Raw genomic sequence first — 13,777 nt, forward strand, 5'->3', positions numbered from 1 at the left:
CCGTCTGCACTTCCTGCTTGTGTTTTGGGTGTTTTGCCCTCAGTTTTGGCTTCAGCAAGAGAAACGCATGCTCAGTTGGATTCAGGTCAGATGATATGACTTGGCCATTGCACAACATTCCTTTTTTTTGTCTTAAAAATGTCTTTGGTTGCTTTTGCAATATGCTTCAGGTCAATGTCCATCTGCACTGTGAAGCATCGTCCAATGAGTTTTGAAGCATTTGGTTGAATCTGAGCAGATAATGGTGCCCCAAACACTTCAGCTTTCATCCTGCTGCTCTTGTCAGCAGTCACATCATCAATAAATACAAGAGAACCAGTTCCACTGGCAGCCATACATGGCCATGACATAACAGTACCTCCACCATGCTTCACTGATGAGGTGGTGTGCTTTGGATCATGAGCAGTTCCTTCCCTTCTTCCTTCTCTTGTCTTCCCATCATTCTGGTAGTTGATCTTTGTTTTATCTGTCCATAGTATGCTGTTCCACAACTGTACAGGCTTTTTAGATGGTTTTTGACAAACTCTAATCTGGCCTTCCATTTTTAAGGCTAACCAATGGTTTACATCTTGTGATAAACCCTCTGTATTTATTCTAGTGAAGTCTTGTCTTGCTTACAAGAGCAGCAGGATGAAAGCTGAAGTGTTTGGGGCACCATTATCTGCTCAGATTCAACTAAATGCTTCAAAACTCATTGGACGATGCTTCACAGTGCAGATGGACATTGACCTGAAGCATATTGCAAAAGCAACCAAAGACATTTTTAAGGCAAAGAAGTGGAATGTTCTGCAATGGCCAAGTCACATCATCTGACCTGAATCCAACTGAGCATGCGTTTCTCTTGCTGAAGCCAAAACTGAGGGCAAAACACCCAAAACACAAGCAGGAAGTGCAGACGGCTGCAGTAAAGGGCTGGCAGAGCATCACCAGGGAAGAAACCCAGCATCTGATGATGCCTATGTGTCCAACACTTCAGGCAGTCATTGACTGTAAAGGATTTGCAACCAAGTATTAAAACTGACTGTTTAATTGATGATTATGTTAATTTGTCCAAATACTTATGAGCCCTTAAAGTCGGGGGACTGTGTGAAGAAATGGTTGTAATTCCTACACGGTTCATACTACATTTTTGAAAAAAGCCTTAAGTGAAAGCTGAGAGTCTGCACTTTAAGCAGGTATTCATTGTTTCATTTAAAACCCATTGTGGTGGTGTACAGAGCCAAAATGACGACAACTGTATCATTGTCCAAATAATTATGGACCTGAGTGTATATCAGGCTGAATTTTGGGAAATGTGTGAAGTGATGCAGACAGAAAATGTCCTGTGTTTAAATATTTGAGTGTCGACATCATACGGCTTTAATGAAGAACTGCAACAAGACAAAACTGATAATGGTAGTTCAGTGTGGAATATTATTCTGATAACCTTGAAGCTATTTAAAAAGATATAAAACTGGATTTTTGGAGTGAAATTTAATTTTTAAATTTTTTTTGTGGTTGTGTGCGACTTGTCTTCTACTCTGAGCAGTGGCCAATGTCGTTACTTTGCTTTAGAGAAACTGTACATATAAGTTTAGCTTTTGTAAAGACGACTGGTTGACATATTTTGGGCAGGGGTGTAGATATAGACAGTGCAGACAGTGCAGTTGCACTGGGGCCTGTGGGGTGGGGGGGCCTTGTGAATGAGACTGCCATTTGGTGCCATTTGCTGTGAGCTGTATGCCATTAAAAATGCAAACCCTATAAAACTATATATAAACCCGGAAACTATAAATATATATAAAACTGTTCAGTTAAATGAATAATTTCTTATTTTCTTTGATGTTTCTGTCACATACAGGTGTGCAGTGATTGTTGGTAACATGTGTGTTAATGTCAAGTCTCTATTTGATCATGTAACAAGACGATACAGTCCAGCAGCTAGTTTATGCACAAAATCTGTCCAGTCTGATGAGCCGAGCACATCTGCAGGTCTGCAGTTGTGTGTGTGTGTGTGTGTGTGTGTGTGTGTGTCTGTGTGCGCGCCCTATAACCAGTAACCAGTGTGCACTGGGGCCCGACATAACTACCTTACCCTACTGGTTTTGGGAAAGCAGTTCCCATCAGCGTCTCCGTTCCCCCGTCTCGTCCCTAAGCTACTGTGGCTCCTGCTCTCTGGTGGGAGGTCGTGACCTGTTTGTTTAGGAGAAAGGGTGAAAGGTGGAAGGTCACAGTGCCAAAAGGGGGTTAAGGTTTTGGGGGGCTGATGTCCAAGGACTTAAGTGGGCCTTTTAGTTGAGAGTTCCTCTCCTGCGCTGACAGACGCCGACTGATCCCTCTATCCTTCACCATGACAGAGAGACAGCATGAAAGGACAGAGGAGGAGGAGGAGGAAGGCAGGGAGGGAGGGAGACAGGGGCTTTAAATCCTGAGGAAACAGAGGAGAGATTCAGCTGGAGAGAAAGATGGAAAAACAAAATGTGAGAGAAAGAAAGAGTGCAGGGGATGGTGGTGATATTCAGGCTGCTGCTGATTGTTAAATTTAGATTTCAGGTGGAAAAAGAATAAACAAGAGAAACGATTGCAGACGAAGGGAAAGTGATGGATGATGGGAGAAAGAGGGCTGGAGTTGAGCGATGATGAGGAGAAGCAGTGAGGAAGAAAATGATGAGGAGAAGTAGTGAGCACTGTCACCTCCTAGTGGCAGAACAGTGCAACTGTTTATCCATTCAAGAAGAAGAAAAGAAATGAGATTTAATTTTCTTTCAGTGTTTTAATGATTAATTTGGTCTCAAAGTTAATTATTAAAACACTTGTTTATCATATCCTTTTGATTTTTCTGTCCAAGATTATGTTTAGAATTAAATATTCTGTCTCCTGATGGAATCTGATCTAACTTTGCTTTTTATTCTGGTTTTAATTAAAACAAGACAAAGATTCAAACACGTGTTCAGAACATAAATAAGCATCAGTCAAATACCTCCAATTCAATAACATGCGAACAAATGGGAGAAAAAAAGTTCTTTTTTAGAACTTTGTTGGTTAAAGATCAAATCCTAGCACCACAAAACCCAAAGAAAATAAAAGGTTGTGGTATTTAACCTCAGTTTATATGTTTTTTTTCTTCACAGTAAATGCAAAAAGATTTTAAAGCTCCTTTTTTCTTTTTTAGAAAATCTTTCCTGGAGGTTTATGGACTCAGTAAAGATTTATTTCTAATGATTTAAACTGACGGTGCAGCGCAGTCACATGATGACTTTTACTATCTGTATCAATTTGAAGCTGATATTTTAAACATATTATCATCAAATAAACTTCTTATTTTCTGTGGTTTAACGTAAACTTCCAAAGCAGGAAAAAACAAGCATATATGATGTACTCGAAAACGTTGTTTTCTTAACAGAACTCGGTCAATAATGGAATCACTGTAGTCGACTTTGACCTTCTCTAATTCAGTTAGTACTGACTGAACTGAACTGATTGGATTTAAAACACAGTGGGTAAAATCAGACTTTCTGTCTGACGCTGAAACCTCAAGAGACTCAACAGCTCACTGAGCTTCATGAGTCCTCCTGTACAGGCTGCGTCAGTTTTGACTTCAGAAGCTTTAAAGACATTTTCTCCAAAAACATTAACATGAAAACTGCGTAAAAATAAATCAGTAACAACACAGTGAATCTGGAGTTCGGTCAAACACAGACAGATTCAGCGTAATTCAAGTTGAATTCTTTGTACCTCCATACAGTAGCAAACACTTTCCCTTTCTCTGTGTGTGTGTGTGTGTGTGTGTTGTGGGGTCGTCACCCTCAGCGACAGACAGCCGTCCAGTCCACGAGCCTTGGTGCCGCGATGGTATGTCGAGTGTTTATAAGGTGTGGTGACCTGTTGTGACCTTTGACCCAGAGACAAGATGGTGGGGGGGGGGGTCACATGTTCTAACACCACTTTGTGCTAATGGTTAACAGGACAGAGGGAGAGAGGACGTGACCTTGACAACCTGATTGTCCGCAGCTCTTTAAAGGACCATTCTGCTGTTTTTTATTGTGTCCATTTAACACAGATCACAGCTGAGAGTTTAGTTACAGCTGCTGCAGATTTATCAGCAGTGAAGTTGGTTTACATTCCTCTCTGTAAGTCACAACAATCTGTCCACCTGGCTGGTGTTGTTATGTGACATCAGCATCATCATGTGTGCATTGATTTTTGTTGCATCATCATTTTGAGCTGATGAAAGCCACTGACAAAAAATCCCCCACCCTGAAACCTAAAAGTTTAAAGCACACATTTTGAAAACTGTCGGCAAAACTGTAGATATGTGTAGAAATATGAATTATGTTTTTAGTTTAGGAACTTGAACTTTCAAAAACACTGACACTGTCCTTTAACGTCCAGATGAGATGGCAGTTTGACAGCATTTAGTGTCAGTGTGGTGACGTATTTCTGAATGAAACAGGATCGGCAGGCAGGATATGATGTTTGGAGGAGTCTGATTTGATCATTGAAAAGTGGGTGTCACAACAGTGAGGCCTCAACTGTGTAACACCAACACGATAGTAGTATTCATCAGGGAAAGAGAGATAAAATCGACTGTATGCTCCATGTTAAGGCAGATTTATAGTTGTGTCTCAACTCTACACAGAGCCTACGCCGTTATGAGCATATATACTTGTGCGGTGGTGTGTCTGTGTCACTCTGCAGTTACACCTCCAGAACACTTATTGGCAGTGGGGTTGCTGTGGCGTGCTGTAAAGTTTAGTTGATTTAAAACACACATCAAACACACATTAAACATGTCTTAATAGAGACAATATCAAACACAAGTACACAAACCAGCTTCACTATAACTTGCACAGATTCACAGACAAACACTTGTCTTTATCTGGATACGTTCTCCCCACAAATACAACATGCTAATGCTATTAGCACAAGCCTATGGCATTTTACATTGTATAAATTAGCCTATTGGCTAATGGAGATTTCCTCTACTCACATGAAGTTAGGTACAACAACAACATTTACGAAAGGTTACAATATTTAATTATTTTTACAAAGAATTATTAACAAATGCCATTTTTTGAAAACTACCCCCATTTTTCTTATTTATATAATATATTTGTAAAATCCTGGTTTAAGTCCATGTGTTTGTGTTTGCATTGTGCTATTATTCCATTGTCATATTTATATGCATTTAAAAGGCATATAATAATTTGCACGTTTTGTTATTTAAATGGTGTTTGTTGTTTTACTTTGTAGTGGTTTAATAAATGTGTAAATCAGGTTTTATTTTATTAGAGTTCAAGTGTGATTAGCTTGTTAAGCTGTCAGCCAATCAGAGGGCGGGAAACACCAGGAGGGTCAGTAATGGAGAGAAGGAGCACGGAGAAGGAGAGTAGGTAGTAGTTAGCAGGACAAAGTATAAACTAGTGAGTCGATAAGAACTGACTGTAAACACGGGAGCTAACAGAGTGTGGAGCTTTAGTTCAGTCACTGACTGTAAAAGACGTTTTGACAAAGTGAACCGTTAGCCTGCTAGCATCGAGCTAGCTAGCTTAGCAGTTTCAGTTTACCTCGGTCAGTGGAACAAGAGGACAACACAACACTGCGGACTCGGACAACATGTTTTTTGGTCTGGATTTGTTTTGCTTCGGCTTTTGGATTTAACACCGTTTTTGTGAAGGACTGTGGACACAAAGCACAGTGTTGTAAGTTACTGAACTCTTGAGGCACAGACAAACTCCTCTGAGTAGCAGTGACGTTACAGGCTACACAGACTGTTAATAGAGAGCCACAGTCCTAAAGTGAGTTAGCAAGTTAGCTCTCCCTGTAGGCTCCTCATGAAGTCAATGTGTTTTTTTTAATGGCATTTTGGTGAGAGGCCCAAAATATGGTCTGTGGTTAACACAAGCTGAAGAGACTGAAACACATCAGTAAATACACCACAGTGTTTAGCTTCTGTGTGTCGTAGAAAATGGCGGTTGCTAACAAAGAGCTAAATAAAACTACAGAACGTCATCACGCTGGGCCGAACACGGCTTTATGGTTGTGGTGATGACGTCAGGACACGCAACCGCAGTGTAGTTCATTTACAGCCTAAACGGTAACTTTGTACCTCTGGCGATTGTTTTCAGGCTTCAGTAATCATGAAGTGTTAATTTGTGAAGATTTTTCTGACTGAATTAAACGTGTAAGTATCATAAACGTTTGTGCACAGAGTTTATTTTCGGCAATAATCCAAAAGCCGATGGAAAAATCCCCATCGGCTAATACAGGGATCTGAAAGGGTTGTTGGATATAAACTACGTTCGCCTGAAAAGTGCAGCAGGTGGGGATTAAAGGTCACGGTGAAGTCGGACAGCTTCCCGACAGTTTCCAGCAGCCGTCAGTACAGGAAGTCACAGAAACATTTAACGTTAGGCTACATCCGGTCAGATCTGATGTCGATTATTAAAATATAATCAGCCTCGTGTATCAGTTTGATCTCAGTTGTTTTAATTATCATAGAGTAGCCTATTAACAGGAGATCTGTAATTTATGTTCATGGCTCAATCTCCATTTGACATGAACTCTCCTGTAAATCAGCATCATATCAGTTTGACCTGTCCCCTCAATACATTGTGTCTGACTATAAGGTTCATGTTTTATACAAGACAACAGCGTTCATTAAATATCAGTCAAATATAATCAGAGCTTCACATCTGTACACATGCTATTTTAAGAATCCTCACATCCCACTGATCACCAGTCTCTGTAAATACTTCAATAATTAAAACAGTCCAGTGTTAATATACAACAGCTGTTACCAGAATAAACCTTGAAATCAGACCAGTGAAATTTAAATATCTGAAATTCAGCAAAAATTAAAACTTTATCTGAAACCTCATATAATTGGGTCAACTTCTAAACCAGTCAGCTGTTAGATCAGGTGAGAGCCAGGCGTTTCCCATCATGCCCTGGGTCTTGCAGTAGGTGGAGAGAAACTGCAGCACCTCGATCAAGGACACAGACAAGTGTGTCTGTACTGACCATACAGAGCAACATCTGGCCATAAATAAACACATGTATCTAGTCTAGTCTGAGCTTTTGTTGGAACGTGTACGATGCTTTGGAAATAATAGTTAAGTAATTTAATATGGGCCAAACCCTGCTACTATTAGAGCTAGTTTTAGCTAACATGACTATTGTCAGCTTGTGCGAGTGACGGTTTATATCTGTGTGTGAAATAATATAATTTGCTTGCGAGCCTGCTTTATCGCTAACAGCCGCTGCTGCCCAGTGTGTATTATACCGCTGCTAAAGGTGTCTTTATGCATCTGTATGTTTAACGCACAGATCACTGACAAAGCAGCAGTATTTTATGAGTTTGGATTGAGGCTGGAATATTTTTTTTTTTTTTGCTTGCCTGTTTTGGAACATTTCACAGCTTCTCTCTGAGCTGTTCATCTGAACAAACTCTCACTTCTGTGCTCTTTTATTTATACACAGGAGTGAGATGGATACTGGTGCTGTGGTCACATGATCTCTTGGATCTAATTTCTTCTCCCAGCTGCTCACTTAACTTTCCTTGTCCCCTCTTTCCACCTCTGTCCCTCTCCTCCCTCCTCCTCTGTCATGACATCATCTGTCCTCAGTGTGGTTGGGGTTTAGTTGGAGCGCTGCTGCTATATTAAACCACCCGATTTATTTTCGCACTGCTTTCATCCGTCCTCGTTAGAGCCGCCTGCTGCAGCGCCACAGGGCCACGGGACCCGCCAGCCTCCACTTTATGAACCCTCACAGTGTGTAAAATAAAACACACACACACACACAGCATGTGGATAAAATCAGCAGTAAAAGCTGGGTGTGAAAGTGGAGTGGATTAAACAAGCGCAGTCCCACGGTGCAGTTAGCACTGATGACGGATACAGTGTGCAGTGTTCCTGAAGGTGACAGGAGGATCATTGAGTTGGTGTGAAAAGTCACAGCTTAACTGTGAAGACTGAGTCACGTTTTACTGCAGAACACAAGCTGCACACGTCTAACCTGTGATGAGGTCTGATAGCAGAGCACAGAGGTGATGTGCAGGTGAGAAGTTGTTGTGAAAACATTTAAAGCAACATTATTTTATTCAGCAGTGATCCAGCAGTGATCAACAAATATTGGTCACATTGCCACGAAATTTGTACAGATATTTATTTCCCCTCAGGATGATTTGTAATAACTTTGGTGATCCTCTGGCTTTTCATTATCTCAAATAATTTGTCTAGTTATTTGATTAATGACGAAATATGTAAAAAAAATTACCTGTATTTGTTGTTGTCATGTCAATGTCAGTCAAATCTGATCAAAATACGTCAAATGAGATCTGATAAAAAAGATTAACTCAGTTTTTGCTGTTTATTTAGTTATGAATATTTTATGTTATAAAGTTGAGGGGTTTTAATGAAGCAATTTATTGTTTCTTTAACCTTAAGAAGTATTTTACTGCTGGAAACAAGGTCTCCTGTGGTGGGTTGCACACATACCGCGTCACCAAAGCATCACACCTGTTCTGCTGGCTGTCCTGTTTATACATACATTATTTCAGCACTGTTATGACCTCTGATGCCGCCATATAGACGAAACAACCCTCGCACAGTAGAGGCAAAATAACGGTGTTGGGGTGGGTGCTGGCAAGATCGAAGAAAGTTAATTGTATTTCATTCACACATAACAGTGTGGGTATAAAGCGAGTCGAAAATCTACAAAGTTTCCCTTGAACTGTAACTTCCTCCACTGTTAGTAAAATATTACAACTACCAGATAAAGTCTAAACTTCATGTTGATGATGTAGACTGGATTATATATTTTTTAAACTTCAAGACTTTATGTCCTTATTGACTTCCACCAGTAAAAGGATCATGAAAAATAAGAATTCAAACTGAAAAGAGAGCAAAAGAGTGTGTCGTTAACAGTGACACACAGCAGTCATGTCTAAACTCTGGCCCGTGAACAGCCCTCAGCTTGTCTTTCAAAATATTCTATATGATTAATACAGTATAGGTTAATCATGAAAGATCACTTTGCATTTTTCTCTATGACTATCATACAGTTTGTACACATGCAGAAGAACTATGCAGGTGAAAGTAATGTGTTTTCATAGGTAGACAGTGAACAGGCAAATGAACAGTCACCTAACGTCAGATATTTCCTGCTGGGCATCAGACGTGGCCGCAGCAAAGAAGCGTGAAGTCAAGCGCGAGGGCTGCTGCTTTCAGGAGTGCTGGAGAGATGAGTACTGATGAAACTGTTGTGTTTCTGTCATTTGTACGTGATGTTTTTAATAATCATAGTGATGCAAGAAGCAGCACATTAACTTATCTGGCCCCCATTTAAAAAAAGTCTGGACACTCCTGGTATTCAGTATGTTGGAAATATAACACTGACCAAGTGTCTCTCTCCTCCCGTCCTCTCTCTGTCTCTGTGCTGCAGGAGGGGAAGGCCGACTGTAAACAGGAGAAATGCCCGCTGGTCTCTGAGGACTGTGCTCTGGTAGTGAAACAGACGGGAGCCTGCTGCGAGAGGTGTAAAGGTAAGACAGACAGACAGATAGATGGACAGACAGAGCCAGAATAATGGGGTTGTGGAAACTACATAAAATCTTAATATTCAGAGTTAAAAGTTTGAATGACTTGTGCTGTCTTCAGATTCTCCACATTGAACTCAGGGGAGGAAATGAAGTCTTTGTGCAACGTCTGTGTTCCTTTGTGTGTTTGGCTGTGATGTCACAATAATTCACCAGCAGTGACGACAGTAATGACTCTAGGATGGTTTATTGTAGGACGACTGTACCAGCAGCTGCTCTGCACAAACAGCAGACTGTAATAACACACCAGTACAAAAACATAGAGATGCTAACCAGAGCCTCTACACACACACACACACACACACACACACACACACACACACACACACACACACATACACACACACACACACACCCTTCAGGAACCACTTTATGTACAGTACCTAAACAGCCAGGCCTGAATAAGACCTGTGGGAGTGAAGCTGCGTTATTTACCTCATATATATTCTCTCTAACACACACACACACACACACACACTAACACACACACACACACACAGCTGCAGTGTGTGGAGACAGTGCGGCGGGTGGACGGGTTCACCGTCAGGTTTACAGGCCACAGAAACACAGTTACTTTTATGAGCCAGAAACTCCTCAGTGGACCTTCATCTCTTAGATCCTCATCCTCTCCTCTGCTTCCTCACATCGAGGCTCTACTTCCTGTTACACATGCTGAGTTATGTACCTCTGAGAGCGCAAAGTCACCACAGCCAACCTCAGCATTAATATTATCCTAATCAGACTAAATTGAGGCTCTGTGGCTGTGTTGCCTGCTCTCTCCGGTTTTACGCCAGGCTCGGCTCCTTTCAAAGACTCCTTGCGAAGCAAGCACTCCTCCGGGTTTTTTTCGGACATAATTGTATTGCGGAGTTTTGCACAGCAGCAACCGGATCTTTGCTCTCAAACCACAAATAATGTGATGGCACAACAGTCTCCTTCAGTACATTATTCTATGCTTTCTTTTGATTTTCACATTGGCTAGTCATCCTGTTTAATTTGTCTTCTGATTAAATCGGAACGTTAAAACAAGCTGTAGGAAGCCTCTGCAAGTAATTGGTTGCTGGCAGACACTCTGTGCTGCAATAAAATGGTTAATCAGCAGTGCCGTGCACTGTAGAGCCGATGTGCTGCTGGTTCTGCCGGCCTGAATAGAATATAATGTCTACTGTTGTGTACTGCATTTATAGACTGAGCTGAGCAGTGATGCGCGGGTCAACCCGTAACCCGCGGGACCCGCAAATGGACCTGCGGGTCGGGCAGCAGTGATCGTCTGTTAAATCGGTCTGTAAATGATATTTTGACATTATTGGCTATTACTGTCATGGCATCTGAAGGTACTGATGCGTTGAGCAGGTGACAGTCCGCGGCCGTTTTCAAAACACACTTGTGTCACGCACTCCAAAAGAAACTTGTTGAAACTTTAAACAATAATTTATTGTACAAAACGGGGGAAACAAACGTTGACAAAAACGGTTCCATAATTCATATTAAATTCAAAAGCTAACGAAAAAACAGCTACAAGTGAGAGGGAATAGTGATAAAGTGGTAAAACTTGATCCACAGCCTCAGACAGATGCGCTCAAGCGTGACGTGCACACAAGCTCCGTTGGTAGGAGATACTATATTTTCACATTTTTAACAATGCAATTTAAAAGTTTTGATTTTTATTGATAACCTACATTTACCAACAACAAAAAGACTACATTTAGCACCAAAAAATATGTAAAAAAAAAAAAAAAAAAAAAAAGTAAATAAAAAAATGAATATCGAATACCAAATTTTCATAACGAATACCTACCCATAGAAACGAATATTCGAATATCCGAATATTTGGGTACAGCCCTAATACTGAGTGATACTGCAGGGTTACTGTAAAGTGTGAAGCACAACATAGAGGAGCACATTAATAAAAATAATCATTATTATTAAATTCATCATTATTATTATTAATGAAATGTCCAGAAAATCTTGATAAAATGTCATTATTAAAATATTCAAAAAATATTAATGAAATGTCCAAAAAACATTTTCTAAAAAGTCAGAAAAAATGTCGATAAAATGTCCGAAAAAATGATTAAATTGACAAAAAAAAGGTAAAATAAAAATGTCCAAAAAAAAAAAAGCTGATAAAATGTTGGAAAAATATTATTAAAATGTCTTAGAAATGTTATTGAAATGTCAGGAAAAAAAATGTAATGAAATGTCTGAAAATATTAATAAACTGAAACAAACTGCCACCAACAACACAAATGAGAACGTGAAAGTGAAGCTTTTTAGATTGTGACTTGTTGAGAAAATGTTTTTTTAATGAAATAATTTTTCAAGATTATTATGTTGTATGTTTTACTATAATGTGCAGACAGTGTGAGAAGTTCTGGAGCATTCAGCCGTCAGTAGAGTCGTTGTGTCTGCTGTCACTTCCACATCAGAGTCATCACTCAATATGTTCAAACCCTGAATGAATAAACTCAGAATGAGCTGCTACTAAAAAGTCCTCACATTCGACAATGTTCCTGTTCTTTTTATTGCTTATACACACACACACACACACACACACACACACACACACACACACACACACCTCAGCAGAGGCGCGGCCCTTTTGTTTGTGGTTTGGCGTTTTACGACGCAGCACTTCGTTAAGAGAGGTGGAACGATATAACTCGGACGCGGAAAGCCCCTCGTTGCCACGACAACCCATGTTAGTTTCTATTGTGCGGTTGACTTGTGGCTGCTGAGACCAAATTTAGGACCCCTCTGTGTCCCCGACTCCGACATGTCATATCACTGTTTTCTCACTTTGATGAACTCATACGCTCAGTTAAAGAGACTCCCAGCTGCACTCCATCACTTTATTGGGAACAGTTACTTTTACACTGCCTCAATTAACCAGTTTATTATGTCAGAGTTCTGAGGTGTACTGGGCCTGAAGTGTATCCAAAAAGATCTTAAAAATAACTCTACAATATATACAGTTTTTATACTTGGAGTTTAAAAAATCATTACAACATCCAAAAGTGTGCATTAATTTAAAGTCCATTAGAAGTCAGGTTAAATCACATGTTAATATTTCTCTTGTTAAAGCTCTGTTATTTTTCATATATATTATATATATTATCAGTGACGGAGCACGAACCAGAGGAGGAAAGAGGAGCTGTCATATCAGTCTGAGTGTATGAAGACAACGTGAGTCTCTGTGGGATCTAATCTGATCGTCTCTTCTCTGAGATATAAGACCCTCCTGCAGTGATACAGTGTCAGACGGTTTGGTTTACAGTGAGGAGAGCAGATCAATGGTTGTGATCAGGTTTCATTGTATAGAAAGTTGAGCATTGATCTGAGACCACTTACTGTAAACGGGATGAAATGAATAGGCTTTTCATTTAGTGCTGAGTGGGCGGCTCAGTGGGTGTGGGGTTACTGGGAGGCTCCTTTACAGTCCGTACAGAGCTGTTTGGACTTAAAAACTGAGGCTGCGGTCCGATCAAAGGTTCCTCACCGAGTGAAATGACCTGGAAGTATCCAGAGTAAGTGGCTGCCGTGATCAGAGCTGTCCGAATTCTCTAAATGATCAGGAAAGGAGCTTCTTATCTCTTTAAGCACAGGAAACAATGGACCATCCTTACAGCACTTCACAGAAACTTCACCGCCAGCTAGCATTTTGGAGGTGTATCTGCAGAGCGACACAGACGCACCACCACTCTACACACGTTCTGTGTAGAGCCGACGCACAATTATAAATCTGCCTTAACATGCACATTTAATCTAACTCAGCTTGATACTTTCAGCACCTTCAGTAGATCTGATGCAACAGCCTCTGTGATTCGTCCTCATGTTTCAGCTGTTCTGCGTCTGTGTTATGTGGTTGAAAAGTGTGTGTGTTACAAAAATGTTGCACACGGTGGAGATCAGTTTAACGCCACTTTCGTGCAGAACATCAGGGAACTGCCCTGCGCTTTCTTTAGCAGTAATGTTTGTTGGTAAATGTGAAACGTTTGTGTCGCACATGTCGGTGTATTCACAACCAGAAACAAGGAAATGGTGACGTTTATCAGTGATTGGACAAAAATGCGAGGCTGCACAGAATTCACAGGGATTGGTTGAATTTATGTTAATTGCTGCGACTGCAACATCCTGGAGGGGCTGCATGATAATAGTGTCTAATCTAAGTACAGTCAGATTGTCTTTGCACGGCAG

General features: G+C 40.5%; 1 protein-coding gene across 3 annotated transcripts in view; it reads left to right on the forward strand.

The window, feature by feature from the left end:
• The window catches only part of bmper (BMP binding endothelial regulator), a 43,473-nt gene that overhangs the window by 17,106 nt on the left and 12,590 nt on the right, over positions 1–13,777 (forward strand). Inside the window, exons 1-2 of one of the 3 annotated variants that reach the window (XM_033639609.2) lie at positions 5,323–5,681; positions 9,427–9,526. Coding sequence is in view for 1 of the 3 variants with exons in the window: in XM_033639608.2 (XP_033495499.2) it covers positions 9,427–9,526 (100 nt within the window). In the remaining 2 variants the exon portion in view is untranslated. Of the gene's footprint in view, positions 1–5,322; positions 5,682–6,113; positions 6,164–9,426; positions 9,527–13,777 lie in introns of those variants that run through there. The other 2 variants (XM_033639610.2, XM_033639608.2) reach the window with 2 other exon arrangements.

Source organism: Epinephelus lanceolatus, chromosome 10, assembly GCF_041903045.1.
Source record: "Epinephelus lanceolatus isolate andai-2023 chromosome 10, ASM4190304v1, whole genome shotgun sequence".
Classification (NCBI taxonomy): Eukaryota; Metazoa; Chordata; class Actinopteri; order Perciformes; family Serranidae; genus Epinephelus; species Epinephelus lanceolatus.